At 49.7% G+C, this 14259-nt stretch overlaps 6 protein-coding genes across 9 annotated transcripts; 4 read left to right on the top strand and 2 right to left on the bottom strand.

The window, feature by feature from the left end:
* The first annotated feature begins 2099 nt into the window (after nucleotides 1-2099).
* On the top strand, nucleotides 2100-5353 carry FVEG_02669 (ADA HAT complex component 1). The gene has a single exon (XM_018890097.1). The coding sequence runs from the start codon at nucleotides 2925-2927 to the stop codon at nucleotides 4812-4814; it is 1890 nt and encodes a 629-aa protein (XP_018746358.1). The 5' UTR covers nucleotides 2100-2924; the 3' UTR covers nucleotides 4815-5353.
* Nucleotides 5354-5608: 255 nt separating this feature from the next.
* Nucleotides 5609-7253, bottom strand: FVEG_02670 (hypothetical protein). Of its 3 annotated transcripts, none has more exons than XM_018890098.1 (3): nucleotides 7037-7253; nucleotides 6135-6983; nucleotides 5609-6075 (listed from the first exon to the last, which is right to left on the bottom strand). In XM_018890098.1, exons 2-3 carry the CDS (start codon nucleotides 6338-6340, stop codon nucleotides 5778-5780), a joined length of 504 nt encoding a protein of 167 aa, XP_018746359.1. In that variant the 5' UTR covers nucleotides 6341-6983; nucleotides 7037-7253; the 3' UTR covers nucleotides 5609-5777. The 3 variants fall into 3 exon arrangements, with proteins under 3 accessions (XP_018746359.1, XP_018746361.1, XP_018746360.1); XM_018890100.1 differs by lacking the exon at nucleotides 7037-7253 and having other exon boundaries at nucleotides 6135-6765; nucleotides 6817-6894; XM_018890099.1 differs by having other exon boundaries at nucleotides 6135-7077.
* Nucleotides 7254-8281: 1028 nt separating this feature from the next.
* On the top strand, nucleotides 8282-10496 carry FVEG_02671 (hypothetical protein). Its single transcript, XM_018890101.1, has 2 exons — nucleotides 8282-8555; nucleotides 8616-10496. Exons 1-2 carry the CDS (start codon nucleotides 8442-8444, stop codon nucleotides 10332-10334), a joined length of 1833 nt encoding a protein of 610 aa, XP_018746362.1. The 5' UTR covers nucleotides 8282-8441; the 3' UTR covers nucleotides 10335-10496.
* On the bottom strand, nucleotides 10302-11380 carry FVEG_02672 (beta-1,4-N-acetylglucosaminyltransferase). 2 transcript variants are annotated; one of them, XM_018890102.1, is made up of 3 exons: nucleotides 10963-11380; nucleotides 10780-10918; nucleotides 10302-10732 (listed from the first exon to the last, which is right to left on the bottom strand). In XM_018890102.1, the coding sequence occupies exons 1-3, from the start codon at nucleotides 11276-11278 to the stop codon at nucleotides 10561-10563; spliced, it is 627 nt and encodes a 208-aa protein (XP_018746363.1). In that variant the 5' UTR covers nucleotides 11279-11380; the 3' UTR covers nucleotides 10302-10560. The 2 variants fall into 2 exon arrangements, with proteins under 2 accessions (XP_018746363.1, XP_018746364.1); XM_018890103.1 differs by having other exon boundaries at nucleotides 10302-10918.
* A 79-nt stretch (nucleotides 11381-11459) lies between these two features.
* FVEG_02673 (hypothetical protein) lies at nucleotides 11460-13003 on the top strand. Its single transcript, XM_018890104.1, has 2 exons — nucleotides 11460-12109; nucleotides 12160-13003. Exons 1-2 carry the CDS (start codon nucleotides 11539-11541, stop codon nucleotides 12750-12752), a joined length of 1164 nt encoding a protein of 387 aa, XP_018746365.1. The 5' UTR covers nucleotides 11460-11538; the 3' UTR covers nucleotides 12753-13003.
* Nucleotides 13004-13044: 41 nt separating this feature from the next.
* FVEG_02674 (hypothetical protein) lies at nucleotides 13045-14182 on the top strand. The gene is made up of 2 exons (XM_018890105.1): nucleotides 13045-13272; nucleotides 13368-14182. The coding sequence occupies exons 1-2, from the start codon at nucleotides 13195-13197 to the stop codon at nucleotides 13863-13865; spliced, it is 576 nt and encodes a 191-aa protein (XP_018746366.1). The 5' UTR covers nucleotides 13045-13194; the 3' UTR covers nucleotides 13866-14182.
* Nucleotides 14183-14259: the final 77 nt, after the last annotated feature.

Here is a 14259-nt window from a genome sequence, read left to right as displayed (position 1 = left end):
TCTGACCTCTCGTTGAACGTTCTGCCAGACTGCACTACACAAGATACCTAGGTAGGTAGTCTAATTGAGCACCTTCAAAGGGTTCCATTCATTGGTAAGGCATCATGAGATTCCCATTTTTCTTTCTTCTTTTCCTTTACAAGGTGATTTCCTGAAATGTCCAAAACCTTAAAGCACATGGCTGTACCTTAGGTTGAGAGACAGCTGACTAAGGCTAGGTATCGATTGTGGAGTGGAACATGGTAAAAAGTGGCTGGCGAGGCTTGCGCCACAACTCCAAAGTTGCGTTGAGATCTTGAATGCATAAGCACAGCTCGCTCGACTTATCTAAGTCTAACTCTTAGGCATCTCAGGCGACATACTGTCAATATTACTGGATATCTTTCACAAAGCTATTCATCTCAGATTTCCTCCATCATCTTGTAACAGAAATGAGCAGATGAATGAGCACTTTACGGCAGCACTCCCTTCTGAAGATGTCATGGATGACGATTTGGACCGTAGTCGCTAGTGGGGCTGAGGGTACGGAGTAGCTCCCCAGGAACTCGAGAGAATCACCTCATTGCGCTTCAAAATACCCCATCACCTAGCTTTCAATCTGCAGCCTCTGCATGACACAGACGAAGTTCTCACATAGCGCTCGCCGGACGACAGTAACTGGATACAGCCCGGGATTGCATTGTTGTTGATGCTCTCAACTGAAGATATCAAGGAGCTTGCACCAGATTGGTGCACAATGACCAACCAGAGTGAGGCTTCTAAGAAAAAGACACTCATCCATGTTAAGGTACAGACACAGGACACTAGCACAGTCTAAACAATTGCAGCTTGGCTTCCAAGCCAAGTGGAATATAAGCGAGCTGGTTGGAAGTGGCTGCAGCAACTTACAGAAAGATAGCCCCACAACCTAGGTCCCCACCATCCTGCTCTGTTCTAACCAAATGTGTCTCATTGATGGTTGCATTGTCAGACGTCCAAGACTCGTCCCGAAGTCAAGTGTAGGACTGATTGCCCAGATGCAAAACCAGTAGCATGTGATGGGAATAAGAGACGGGTGATACAGACACGCGAAGGAGGACTCCAAGGCCCAAGAGAACTAATGAGCAAGACACTCCTGTCAAATCTGATCAAGAGAGGTACATGCCTACCTAGTAGCTAGGTGCCTAGTACTCCGTAGTGTAGCTGCCAAGCGCGAGATAAGATGGATTTGGGTTTGGAACATGCTTCACCATCGCACTTCGAGTTATTAGGGTTGCAGCCAAATCCTCTGATTAGAAGTATCTACGGTGGGGTTTTGTACCTGGGAAGGTGTCGTAAAGGACATTCTCAGGCAGCGCCAGGCTGTTCCGGGCTGTTTGTCGTTACTACTTGAGGAGCGCATACTGGTAGTATTTGAAACTGCATACGTTGAAGCAGTGTCTCTACATATGCAACAGTCTGCACTAGCTCGGACTAGGCTATCGACTGGATCTGACGGATCTCTTCCTGTCCAGTCCTGAGTTAATTGGGCACTCGTTTGTTATCACTGCTAACAAGCCGGGAAGTGACTGGGGTTATAGCAGGAGACAAACGGCGAAATTTATCTAAGGCAACAAACAACTGACTTGACCACCACAAAACCCTATGTTTCTTGGATTGCTTTATGATAGCCTATCTGCCAGTCTTGGTAGGGATCGCAAGGCATGTATGTATGTACTAGATAAATCAGAGTTCAAGATTCGATGTTTCTAATAGTTAATGCTGACAGGGTTCCAGCTTGCATCGTATCTATTAGTGGATGGTGGTTCTGAGTTTCTGGGCGTCGTCGTACCGCAATCACAATCCCCTGGCTCCTTCCATGCTTGGCTGGCTGATGGTCCACTCCCCAAGGAGACAGGAAACCCCAATTTCGCCCCTGGGTACCCACCCTACCACCAACAGCCAGCCAACACTTGACTCCCTTGACTCCTAGGCTTGTTTTAGCCTGCTCGACGGCTTCGCCTCAGGTCTGCTTTTTGTGGGCACTCAATCGGCCAGTCAATCAAATCAAGTCTCTGGCCGATCGCTCATTCAATCAGGGAGGAAACCCAGTACACAAGCAGCACCAAAACAAGAGACCGAGACCCAAGCGTCACTCTCGGGTACTGACTGACTGTGAAGGACTGAACTCTGAGGTTGAGGTGCTCCCATCACGCACGCTGCAGTGACTGCACCACCCACTTTCTCCTTCTTCCAGTTTGACTTTATCCCCATTTCCCTCGAGTCGTGTCAGACTCCCGCAACAGAAAGCTTCAATTCCACGGGCTTGCACCAACACTTACTTGTACTTCTGTACTTTCATTTCCCCCCTCGACGCACCTTCCCTCCCATGTGTTATCGATTTTCCTCTTCGCACCTTCATTTGCGCTTGCACCCCCGTTTTCCCACCTTTCTCTTTGCTGCTGCTGCTTCACTACCACAACCCACCTAATCTTCCCTCTTACACGCTCTCCCATCTCGTCTCGCCTCCCTCCCTCTTTATTCACAACACACTCTCCCTCTCAAAGAAAACACTTCTTTGTTTGCTGTCTCTCAGAGGCCACAGAGTCGAGGCTTTCGCTAGCGCTCGATCACTTCTTTCTTCCCTCTCTTCCGGCACATTGTCACTCTTGAGTACTTGTCGTTACTGTCGCTGGTTGACCCAAACTCCTCTTCGGTTCTGGCCTGTTCTGAGGGCCACATCATCAAACCCCTTTGCGCCCGACTCCGATTGTCCGATCCGCAAGCCTACTTTCCAATTACGTCAGCCTCACCTGCGCCACAAATTTGGCACCCATTCCCATAATTTTTCACCCGCCTTCAAATCCACACACTGCTGCTGCCTATCACATTGATACAAAAGCTCGCTACGGCCCTTCCGTCGTGACTTTTTGGTCTTCTCCTTGACTTCTTGTCGAGGTATCCTCATGTTTCGATTCTGGACATCTGAATCACGGGGAAGCGACAAGACGCTGCCGGCAACACCACCCATCGCAGACCTACTGAAGCCATTTCAGTCACCTCTGTTACCAAAAACGGAGATATCAGCGTTGCCCGAGGCGCAGCCTCCCAAACGGAGACGGCCAAGCGTATATGTCGCTGATGAAACGTCCGATATGAACGTGCCTATAAAGCGCGCCAAGATAGACCTAGATGTAATAGGCGACAGTTTCTCAGCATCCGGCCCAAAACCAAAAGAAAGTCCCACGGCATCTAGTTTGGACGATGCCCGGGATGAGATTCGCCACCAGTTTGGTCTTGAAATTTTGCTAAAGCATGATGAACTTCGGCTCATTAACCAGGAACTCGCGAAATGCCAGGTTGCTTTGGAGCAGCTCAGACGTTGTCATCTCATCCCATACCCCGTGAATTGCCCAACTCCTGAACAGATGCTGAATGTCAGTGCCGGAAAGGGACCTGCTATTCAGACACGTTCGGGGGAAGCTGTGCCAAGGTGGGCACCCCCATTTGGTGTCGTTGATGGTCCATATGCCAGACACTATGCCAAGTGGCTTATTCCTGATCCTTCATTTGATGGCATACAGCCCGAGTGGCATTTTACTCCAGAAGCCTCACGCGCGAGAGCTTCGTTCGCTGAAGGGCGGACGACAAGAAATAGCTTTACCGAATCTGGAACTTCGCTCAAGGCCCGTTCAGGTCGTGGAGCTGGGAGCCAGAAGTTACAGTCTTTGTCAAGTGGCTATCCTCAACCAAAAGACAAGGCCGGCCCATGTATCTTGAAGCGTGCCGATGGGAAGACGGTAAAGTTGGTGTGTCTTGATTGCAACCGGGAGAACTTTTCAAGTACTCAGGGATTTATCAACCACTGCCGCATTGCTCACAAGAGGGACTTCAAGAGCCACGAGGAAGCAGCCGTACAGAGCGGTCATCCAATCGAAGTAACAGAAGGGGGGGTTGTTGGAGAGGAAAAGGCGCCTACACCGACCATCCCAACTCTGACTTCCACTTCTGTGCATCCTTTTGCCCAACCAGGTATGACGGAACAGCAGGCATACATTGCTCTCAGATCAAGAATTGCCGATTCACTTAGACTTTATCACCAAGGCAAGCTGCCTGGCGTCACTCGTATCCCTTCGCTTCATGGCAAACCCCGTGGTCGTGAAGTGAAAATGACTGGCTCTGTCGCCGGAGCTTCGGATGTGCCCTTTCTCTCACATCTCCTGCAAAGTCGGAAGTTCGACGGCAATCTGCGTGAACTGGTTGCAGATGCAAAGACAAAGATCGCACTGGACGATATGACCTCCGGTGAGGAATCGGAGCCTGCTGAGACGTCACTTGACGAAATAGAACTGGGAGATCCGTCTGCTGTGCGGAAACCAGTCGTTATGCGCGTGCCCGCAAAGGCTACTCATTCTCCAACTGTCATGGCCGCATCGGTTCATTCAGCCAGTAGCAAAGGCCGTGCTCCACCAATCGCTTTCAAGACGTCTGCAAACTGCGGATCGCGTAATGCGAATCCTGTGCTTTCAGATGAAGATTTGGACATGGAAGATGTTGACATGAGCCCCAATACCATGGTCAGCAACAATGCCCCTTCCCTTGTTAGTGATGATGGAGAGTACGATGATACGGATGATGGCTCCTCTGTTTCTGGCACAAGTGATCATCTTGAAACCGAGTCAGTGTCGGATGTAGAAGAGATCACGTTGGATGACGACCAGGATTCGCGCTCACTGCGTCGGGGATCCAGCGGCGCATCAGGCGCCGTAAGGCTTCGTAAGGACGACCCCAAGCATGTTACTCTGATGACGCCAGTCAAGAGTAATGCCAGGGAACGAAGGTCGCGTAAACTCTGAACTATTGAAACATAGCATCTACACGTTGTGTACCGATCTTCCGATTCATCATTGCCAACGCCGTACAGTCACAAACCATTGGATTCGCCTTTCTTCTTGAACCACCGATTTTCAACCATATATTTTTTTTAGTCATCTTACGAACAACCACTGGGAACAGGTCACGATTGAGAAACGACAACTGCTTGGTTTCAGTCTGTCACAAACGAAAATTGAGGCTATTGGGGGCGCTTTGTGGGATTACAGTACGGGAAACATGCGATCTTGTTTGAATTAGAGAATTAAGTATATTCACTGAGGCGCTACGGAACGGGACTTCTTATTGGAATACAGTTTGGTTGTTGCACCTCTGTTTTGTTTTCGTTGTTAGTATGTTGAGCGAATATCCCTAGACAAGAAGGGACATGTACGATCGGAATAGCTATATCAAGATTTTAGTTCCAAGCAGTTTACTGTTTGTAGCATGGTTTGTCATGGGAGCAAGCTGGCAGTGTGAATGCACGATGAATTAGGCCCAAAGCGTAGCAATTCTTCCCCACGACTACGAAGACTCACAACTTGACCCGGTCGTTCGGCCAAGAAACGGTCATCTCTACGGAGGACCCCTAACTACTATCTTTCTTACACAAGGTAGGTATGGGCATGCTGAGGACATCCCTGCGAATGCTCGATGGCGACCAATCGGATTAAGCAACGAATGTTTGTCCCTAATTAAGGTTAGAGGCAAAGCGTAATAGTAGCGCAGATCTAGGAATTACAGTATTTTCAGCAAAACACATTGAGTATTCGTACATCGTACATGAAATTCAGTTCATCAACCGGCTAAGATGATTTTCCTAGCCGAGTATGTATTAATGAATTAGATTATTACTTAGATAGATCATTGATGGCACGCTTTTCGGCCGTAAGCTCAGACCAAATCAAACTCCTCCATGTTACTCATAAACCATGTCCAACATGCAATTACAGAATAGCGGCGACTACACCGGCGACGGCAAGAAGAACACCAGCAGTGTTGCGTGCCTTGTCGGCAGCATTGTTGGTGTTCTCGGCGCTGGCGGCAGACTCAGTAGCAGAGCTGGTCGCATCAGGGGCATCGGAACCAGTGGCGGTAGCATCTGATGCGTCAGCTGTCGCTGTGGAAGAGCTGGTCTTGGTGGCCTTGGTTGCAGTGCCATAGAGAGAGGCCTGCTGGCAGTTGACCTGAACCTGGCTCTGGGCGGAGCTGGCGCGAGGGTCGTCTGGGCAGTTGTTGAAGCAGCTGGAAGTATATGTTAGACGACAAGTTCAGCTCAAAGTGTACAGGCATGCTCCACTTACGTAGCAACAGCCTCATATGCAGCACAGAGACAGTCCCAATCGTTGGCCTTGCAGTCCTCGACCTTTGCGTTCTCGGTCTCGAGACATTTCTTGACGATGTAGTCAGCCTCACACTCGCTAGAGGCAGAGGGAGCAGCGCCAGAGTCCGTAGAGGACTGGGCGGAAGCCGCAGCAGCGAAGAGGGCGAGGGACCAGAGGAACTTCATGATGGCAATTACGTGAGGGTCGACGTTCGAGGATGTAGTAGGAAGAACTGGAGAATGTAGAGGAGGTTAAGGAGGTTAAGGAGAAAAGACGGGTCCTGGAACAGGGAGATCAAGGGCAGATATATATAAACTGAGGAGTCCGAGGCGTTTTTAATCACACAGGCGAGTACGGGGGATATTAGCAACAGGGTCTTGTTTAGCATCGTGCTGTATGGGCATGGGCATGGGTATGGGTAAGGATGCTCTGCCGTCCCACCCCCAGGCGAGACCAATGCGCGCCCATAACAAGTATGAACTGTACCCCGTACATGGCATGGGTTATCGTGGCTGACAAGGGCTGCTCGGGTTTTGCTCAAGAATTTGGGTTGGAGATAGAGTGTTGAGGGGGATGGATAAATGGCTGATTGCATGTTGCCGTTCCGTGTCTTTTGTATTATTAGTGGCTTGAGCTTGGACAAAGTCCTGTTTCTACCTACTAAGGTACCTTATTTATCTGTTGTTACTTCATACCGATGCTCATTTCACCGACATATCCCAACCGATGCTCAGTCGCACCTCATAAATGACTTTGAAGTCGTGGCGGTCAACAGTATTCACACGATTCAGTACAGATCCATTGATTTCTACGATTTCAGCAGGGTTGCTGACCTGCGTTGGCTGGGAGTAACGACAGTCAGAGTGGGGATTCAAACATACCAGTAATTGTGGCCACCGTCGAATAATGTTGCCCTTGTGCCTGTCTACTACGCCTGTGTCGTTCGGTCTGTTTTCCTCCAACGGGAGACTTCGAAGCTGCTGTTATCCTAGCTTTTGCTCCGGGAGATGTCCCTGCATGGAGATGGGGAGATGACTAGCGTGCTTTCAGGGGGGCAAGGAGGCTGAACCGAACCAGTGCGATGTTGTGCGGCGTTATGCTGTGTTATGCAGTTCATGAGTGGGTGGAATCGATGGATTAGTTGGCTATTTTTGTCTGCACAACTGCAACATCGTATGTCCTTCTCGTGGTGTGAGTTCGGTTGCCCAGTCAGACACAACGGTGTGTATCTTGACGCGCCATAAGCAGCCTTTGTGGACTTATTACAGCTCAGGTTCCTTGAGTGTTAAGTTGGAGGGCTATTTGTTTGGCATAGAGCGGTACTCAATCGAGCAATGCAGACTAGAAGTCAGTGGTGATGCCACGATATAAACAGACGCAGCCTTCGATGACAGGCGTCGTGCATATGGATGCCTCACTCGCCTCGTATTGCTTTAGTACAACCTGCACAAGTATCATATTGGGGATAAAGATGGGGGCCCAGAACATGCCACCCATATTACTCCGTAAGAACGTGATGCATCACAGAAGCATAAACATCAAGCAGCCAGCATCGTATCCAAATAAAGTACATGCTCTTTCTGGCTAGAACACTGGGGTAATGTAGCCCTGAGCTTCCATATTATAGCTTGCACTTGTGAGGTGATGGCACTTGTGACACCATTTGACGTCCGGGCCATTGGATATTGCTACAAAGTCAAGTCATTTGAATAGGCATGATATTGGTACTTGATGCCTAGAGGCTTGGAGCAGAGGAGAGACCGCTTCTGTTGCTATGGTCCCATTTGTGTAGCTTCTCATTATTGCCTAGAGTAAGATAGGCAGACGTTAAGCAGCTCGATAAATATTCACTTTTTAGTTCATTGTATGTCATGAAGGAGGTTAATTGGGAATTCCAAACTAGTGACATGGAGGTGCATGGTAATGGAAAGAATGCCTGCTTAAGTAGCGGCCATACGTCTAGATGTATATTCAAAAGTTTGATGTCCGTTTTTCGAGTAAATAGTCTATTCACTACTACGGAGTACTGAGTACCTTAGACCATTCACAGTCCGAACACCTACCTAAGGTAGGTAAGGCGCCCCACACTAGCTTGTTGACGTACGTAGAAGTGCCCCTCCAAACAAGAAACGTTTCCCCCACGTTTACAACAACTTCGCATTAGAAACTGACGGCATTTTGACTTTCAAGGCTTTATACGGGTGCATTTTCTCATCTGTCTCGCATCCCAATCCTCTCTACCCTCCAGAAGCACAATTATACTTCATAACCGCCGCTGCCTCCGTCATGGCCTCTCCATCCATCACTCTCGACCGCATCCTTGCGGCAGTCCCAGTTACAAACCGTGGTCAGCCAACTCAGATCTCGGCCGACTCCAAGGGTCAACGGATAGCTTATCCTGTATGATCTCCCCTCTGCCAGAAGACTACATTCTGTAGATGATGTCTCTGACCCATGTAGTGCGGAAAATCCATATTTGTTCGCTCCATCGACAACCCTTCAGACGCAAAGGAATACACCGGCCACACCGCCCCTACAACCGTCGCTCGATTTGCTCCTAATGGCTTCAAGGTCGCCAGTGGCGACTCAAGCGGAATGCTAAAGGTGTGGGAGCCCGAGTCTATCGACAGTACCAGGGGCGAGTACGGAATCATCTCTGGTCGTCTGAACGATATTGCCTGGGACGGCGAGTCGCAACGCGTTATTGCTGTTGGCGATGGTCGCGAGCAATTCGGTCGCTGCATTACAGCCGATAGCGGTAACTCAGTTGGTGAGATCATCGGTCACTCCAAGTCCGTCAATGCCGTCGCAATGAAACCTCAGCGCCCGTTCCGTGCGGCTACGGTTGGCGACGATGGCAACATGGTCTTCTATCATGGAGCCCCATACAAGTTCAACAACAAGAGCGCTCAACATACCGGTTTTGTTCTGGGCGCTGCCTATTCCCCTGATGGAAGCTCTTTGGTTACAGTTGGTGCCGACAAGAGGATACAGCTCTATGATGGGAAGACGGGTGAGCCCACCAGAGAGATTGGGCAGGGTGAGCACTCGGGAAGTATATTTGCCGTATCATGGTCGCCAGATGGCAGGAAGTTCGTCACCGCTAGTGCTGATCAAACTGTAAAGCTTTGGGATGTCGATGCAGGCAGCGTCATCCAAACCTGGAAGTTTGGAGAGGATGTTAGCGTGGGTGACCAGCAAGTTGGTATTGTGTTTGTTCCTGGCCGTAGTGACGGCCTCATTATTAGTCTCAGCCTTGCAGGCAACCTCGCGTACTTGACTGAAGGCAAGCCGGAACCTGTCCGCGTTGTATATGGTCACGGAAAGAGCATAACCGCTCTGTCGACTGGATCTGACGGCAAGGGTGCTGACCTCTGGTCTGGTAGCTTTGACGGCCGCGTATGCCACTGGGACGTTAATTCAGGGATTGCTACGGTTGTCGATGGGCAAGCACATACAAACCAGGTCGCTCAGTTTGCCACTGCTGATGGCCAGGTACTCAGTGCTGGTTGGGACGATACTCTCAGAATTGTCGACGAGTCGGCCAAGACCTTCTTGGGCACTTCCATCAAGCTACAAGCACAACCTAAAGGTGTAAGTGCGGCGAACGGACTTGTCTATGTCGCGACTTACTCTGGTGTCTCCGTGTACTCTGGCGAAAAGCTGGTCAGCGAGCAGTCTTTTGACTTTACCCCTGGTGCTATTGCGGCATCCGGATCGTTTGTTGCCATTGGAGCCAACGAAAACTACGTTCGCATTTACAACGCCAGTTCAAATGGTAAGCTCGAAGAAGTCAAGTCGCTGAGTAACCCAACTGGCACTATCTCTGCACTTGCTTTTTCCAATGATGGCTCGCATCTAGCCGCTGGAAACAGTGTCGGAAAGATCTATGTTTACAGCGCTGGGAGCTGGGAATTGGTCGCAGATCGCTGGTCTGCTCACACTGCTCGAGTAACAGCTATTGCCTGGGACGACACAGGCGCCTACGCTGCTAGTGGTAGTCTTGATACAAACGTCTTTATCTGGTGTCTTGAAAAGAAGAACCAGGGTAAGCGAATCAAGGCTGCTAACGCTCACAAGGACGGCGTCAATGGTGTTGCCTGGGTCGAAGGTGGCAGAGTTGCTAGTGCTGGAGGGGATGCCAACGTGAAGATCTGGAAGGTTCAGAATTTGCCTTGAACAAGATATATTCTACACCTGGCGAGTATTTCCCCACCCAGGTGGCACGGGAAACAGAGTTTACATTAGATAGATGCACCTTTTGACAAGTTGTGCGAGAATAGATACGCCTAAACACCAAACATATGCCTTCCTCCCAAATCGTAATGTATATACATCTCCTCTCATTGCCAAGTGGTCTGTTGTCCGATCAGAGGCCCACGGCGCGCTTGAGGATGTCAAAGCCCTAATCATGCACCATCGTGGCGTTCTGTTCTTTGGCGACGTCTTCAGGGGCGAGATCCCACAAGCGAAGCCTCTTGGGTTGTTGGGAGGGAATAACGTGTGGAGGCCAACGAGTCTTGTTCTCCTCCCAGAGAAGTCCCACCTTATGGATAGCTTCTTCAAGATCCTCGGCACTGTCCAATATGAGAAGAAGGTTCAGTCGAAGGTCCGGGTTTAATACCTTCCAGAGCTCATGATTGCATACCCCTCCTTGGAGAGATGTTTAGCCATCTCAGTCTGGTGATCGTTCAAAAGCTGTATATTTGGTACAACGATAAGAGGCAACCCCATCTTCCACGCATCCAGGATTGTTCCCGTACCTTGGGTGTGTAAGTTCAAGTCACGAGATACTCGGGTGACTTACCAGCGTGGGATATCACAAGGCCAAGTTGTCTCTTGCCATCAGCGTCCTTGCATAGAGACATTTCCTCCTTCATGAGATTTTTTCTGGATGCAAATAGCTCGATACATAGGGCCGATGGAATGTCATCTTTGCGATCGGCAAGTTGTTTGCTCGCCCGGGCAAGATCAGGGCCGCATTGTACGCGCAGTTGAGTAAAACTCTGTGAATGCATGTATTGCCAGAAACTTGGCTGAAGTACCGATTCAACGAGTTTGCCAAACCCCGTGGTCGCACCGACCGTGACAAGACACACGCGGTCAAGACGAGGCCTCTCCATATCCGTAAGAAAATCAGTAGAGGTGAAAGAAAGTCAGATAAGTTGTTGATTCTAAATCTTGAAACTATACCATGTTTCCGCAATAGGGTAGGTAGGTAAGCCGGTTCATGTAAGAGGAAGAAGCTATGGCGGCTAATCATCGGAACTTGGCCAACTCCAGTTGAGCTTGCTGGTGCAGCCGAATTTTTGAAAGCCCGCCAACCCACCTTTTGAGACGGACGACAATTCGACGCTGGCATTGCCTTCTTGGACGAATTGTAATGGCTTCAGTATCAATAGCCGCAAGGCTGTGCGCCGCGGCTTGCCGTCGGGCCCCTCGAATACAACACATTGTCCGGCCTCAGCAGCTTATCCGCCCGAAGCCGCATGCTCAACGGGCATTTACCACCTCAACAATACGATGGGCGCGCGAGGAAGATCAACGCCAAGATGACGCTGAGGAGGATGATTTCGGTCCTATAGAGCTGAAGAAGCTGGAGGCCGCGTTAGCTGAGGCTTCTACACCGGATGGGCTGAAACAATTGGATCAGCTGGCCAAGGAGAATGGTTATAATTCCATTGACCACTACTTGCAAAATGAGCTGGAATGGCACCCTGGCTGGGCGTCAGAGGATAGGTCAGTGCTGGAAGATATCACAAGAGATGACAAGGGCGAAAGGCCTAATAAACAGTCATTCTGGTTCGACGAGGAGGATCCCGAAACCAACACTGAAGAACTTGAGGAATTCGACGAGGACGACATAACATCTATGGCTCATGGCAAGCTTGACGAAATTCGAGATATGCGACAGTACGCACGACTGGCAGTATGGGAGTTGCCTCTTCTTTCAAGTGAGTGTGACTGAAATTGACAAAACATGCCTATACTGATACTATAGCAGAGTATGCCAAACCCTTCGTCCCTCCTAGCGACAACCAGGTTCTGCGATGGCGGTACACTTCTTATATGGGTGAATTCCACCCTGCGGAGAAAAAGGTGGTGGTGCAGTTCGCCCCCGATGATCTGAAGCTCACACCGGTTCAAACCGAGAAGCTGAAGAAGCTTGCTGGCCCTCGCTACAACCCTGAGACAGAAATCATCAAAATGAGCAGCGATAGCTTTGAACACCAAGCACAGAACAAGCGCTACCTCTCCAATCTAGTTGACGACCTCATTGCTGCGGCCAAAGACCCCAAGGACACATTTGAGGATATCCCTCTTGATACCCGACATCATAAGATTCAGCCCAAGCCGCGATTCCCTAAGGAGTGGCGCATGTCTCCTGAGCGCCGTGAACAGCTTGATGCCCACCGCCAACGCTTAGCGATAGAGGATGCTAAAATTGCCGAGAGTGGTCGGCTGATCGATGGGACACAGGCCATCGACGAGTACCTGATCAAGAGGGCCGCCGAGGATCAGAAGAAGGCTAAGATTGCGGAGCTTGTGCCTGCAACGCCCAGTAAGAGTGCAGGCGGTAGCCGTGCGAGGAGATGAGAAACAAATAGACAAACCCTCAAATGTTTAACGTGGGATGATATGTATTATACGTACGCCGAAATAGGCGGAGCATGTACAACTGCAGGTGTATATATAAGCGGATATTAACAAAAGGCACACGGATATTGAGCCGTCACAGGCGATTTTGAGTTAACTGCCCAGAGTGCACATGGAGCGAATGTAGAATAAACACCCAGTCTAGGAGGACGTTCGTGATCAAAATGCCTGCACAGCCAACCTTATGAAGCAATAGACTCATGTCATTTCATCATGCAAGTTGAGGCTGCTGACTAAGAGCATCATGACTGCCAAGCAATTATGAGGAAACATATGATGGACTCCCATCTAAATAACCTCGTTTTTTGTCATTGAAAAAAAAGCGTCGTTCATTACTCGCTTTCCTCGAGAAAACAACAAAGGATAAAGGGCGACTTACTACATGATGCAGACAGAATACCTAGTCAACATTATTATTCTTGGAGCTCCGGCCTCTGGGAAGAAGAGCTTCATACGGAGAGTGAGTTAACTCAGTGCAAAAAGACGAACAGATACTGCAGCGTTGATGTTCGTTGTTATGAGTATGAGAGAGCCACTTGCTGAGCAAGATACCAGTATTGCCAAGATGTCTTCACAGACTTGTACGATCCTATTACCGAAACATCCGGGGACCAGCGTCTCACAAACATCTCTGGCATTCCGACCATCATCAACCTTGAGCGCATCCCATCAACATTTATTCAATCTGCTCCCGAATCCCGCCGCATAGCAACGGAAGCGGATGCTCTGATTCTGCTATACGACGGCTCCTCCATCGAGAGCCTGGAAGAGCTTCGCCGCATACGGCTTCAAGTGCTGGCTCCGCACTTGGGAGAAGCGGCGCCACCCACGGCCGTGGTCGCTGGCAAGGCCGATGGCGCGGAGGCCGCGGGGAGCGTATGGGAGCGGGGGTTAGGAGAGGGGAGGGAACTGTCGGTGTTGCTAGGGGCCAAGTTTGGGGTTGTGTCAGCACTTTGGGGAGACGGGGTCAAGGATGTGGTAGAGGAGCTGGCGGCGAGGATTTTGGAAAGGAAGGGGATCGAGAAAGACCTGTTGATGGGAGCGGGATCATAAGTGAAGTTGTCACCTTTGTCACGAGGAGTTTAAAGTGAGGTTATCACCAGCTTAAAAGGTGGGCCCGGGTTGGGCTGCTTCTGACAGTAGAGTACCGGCAACAGAAGGATGAAGATCATGCCGGTTTGGAAAATGCTGGTATAATTGATAGGCAAAGCCCAAAAAACACCCTATGCCGGTTTCAGACCTACTATGCGAGATGTGCGTTAACTATAGGTGGCAATGTGCTATACTAAAAGGAAGGGCTTAAAGTACAGAGTAACCCAACAGCGAGAACGTTAAGTTTCAACTTAATTCGAGCCGTGCATACCGAGGAAAATAGTGGTAGAAGAGATAACCAAGTCCAATGATAATATTGAAGTCGACTTTATTAATTATACGCCAGGAAGAGAGG

The sequence above is a fragment of the Fusarium verticillioides genome, chromosome 5 (genome assembly GCF_000149555.1).
Source record: "Fusarium verticillioides 7600 chromosome 5, whole genome shotgun sequence".
NCBI lineage: Eukaryota > Fungi > Ascomycota > Sordariomycetes > Hypocreales > Nectriaceae > Fusarium > Fusarium verticillioides.
The sequence above is the reverse complement of the archived record's forward strand: the minus strand, read 5'-3'. Positions and strand labels throughout refer to the sequence as shown.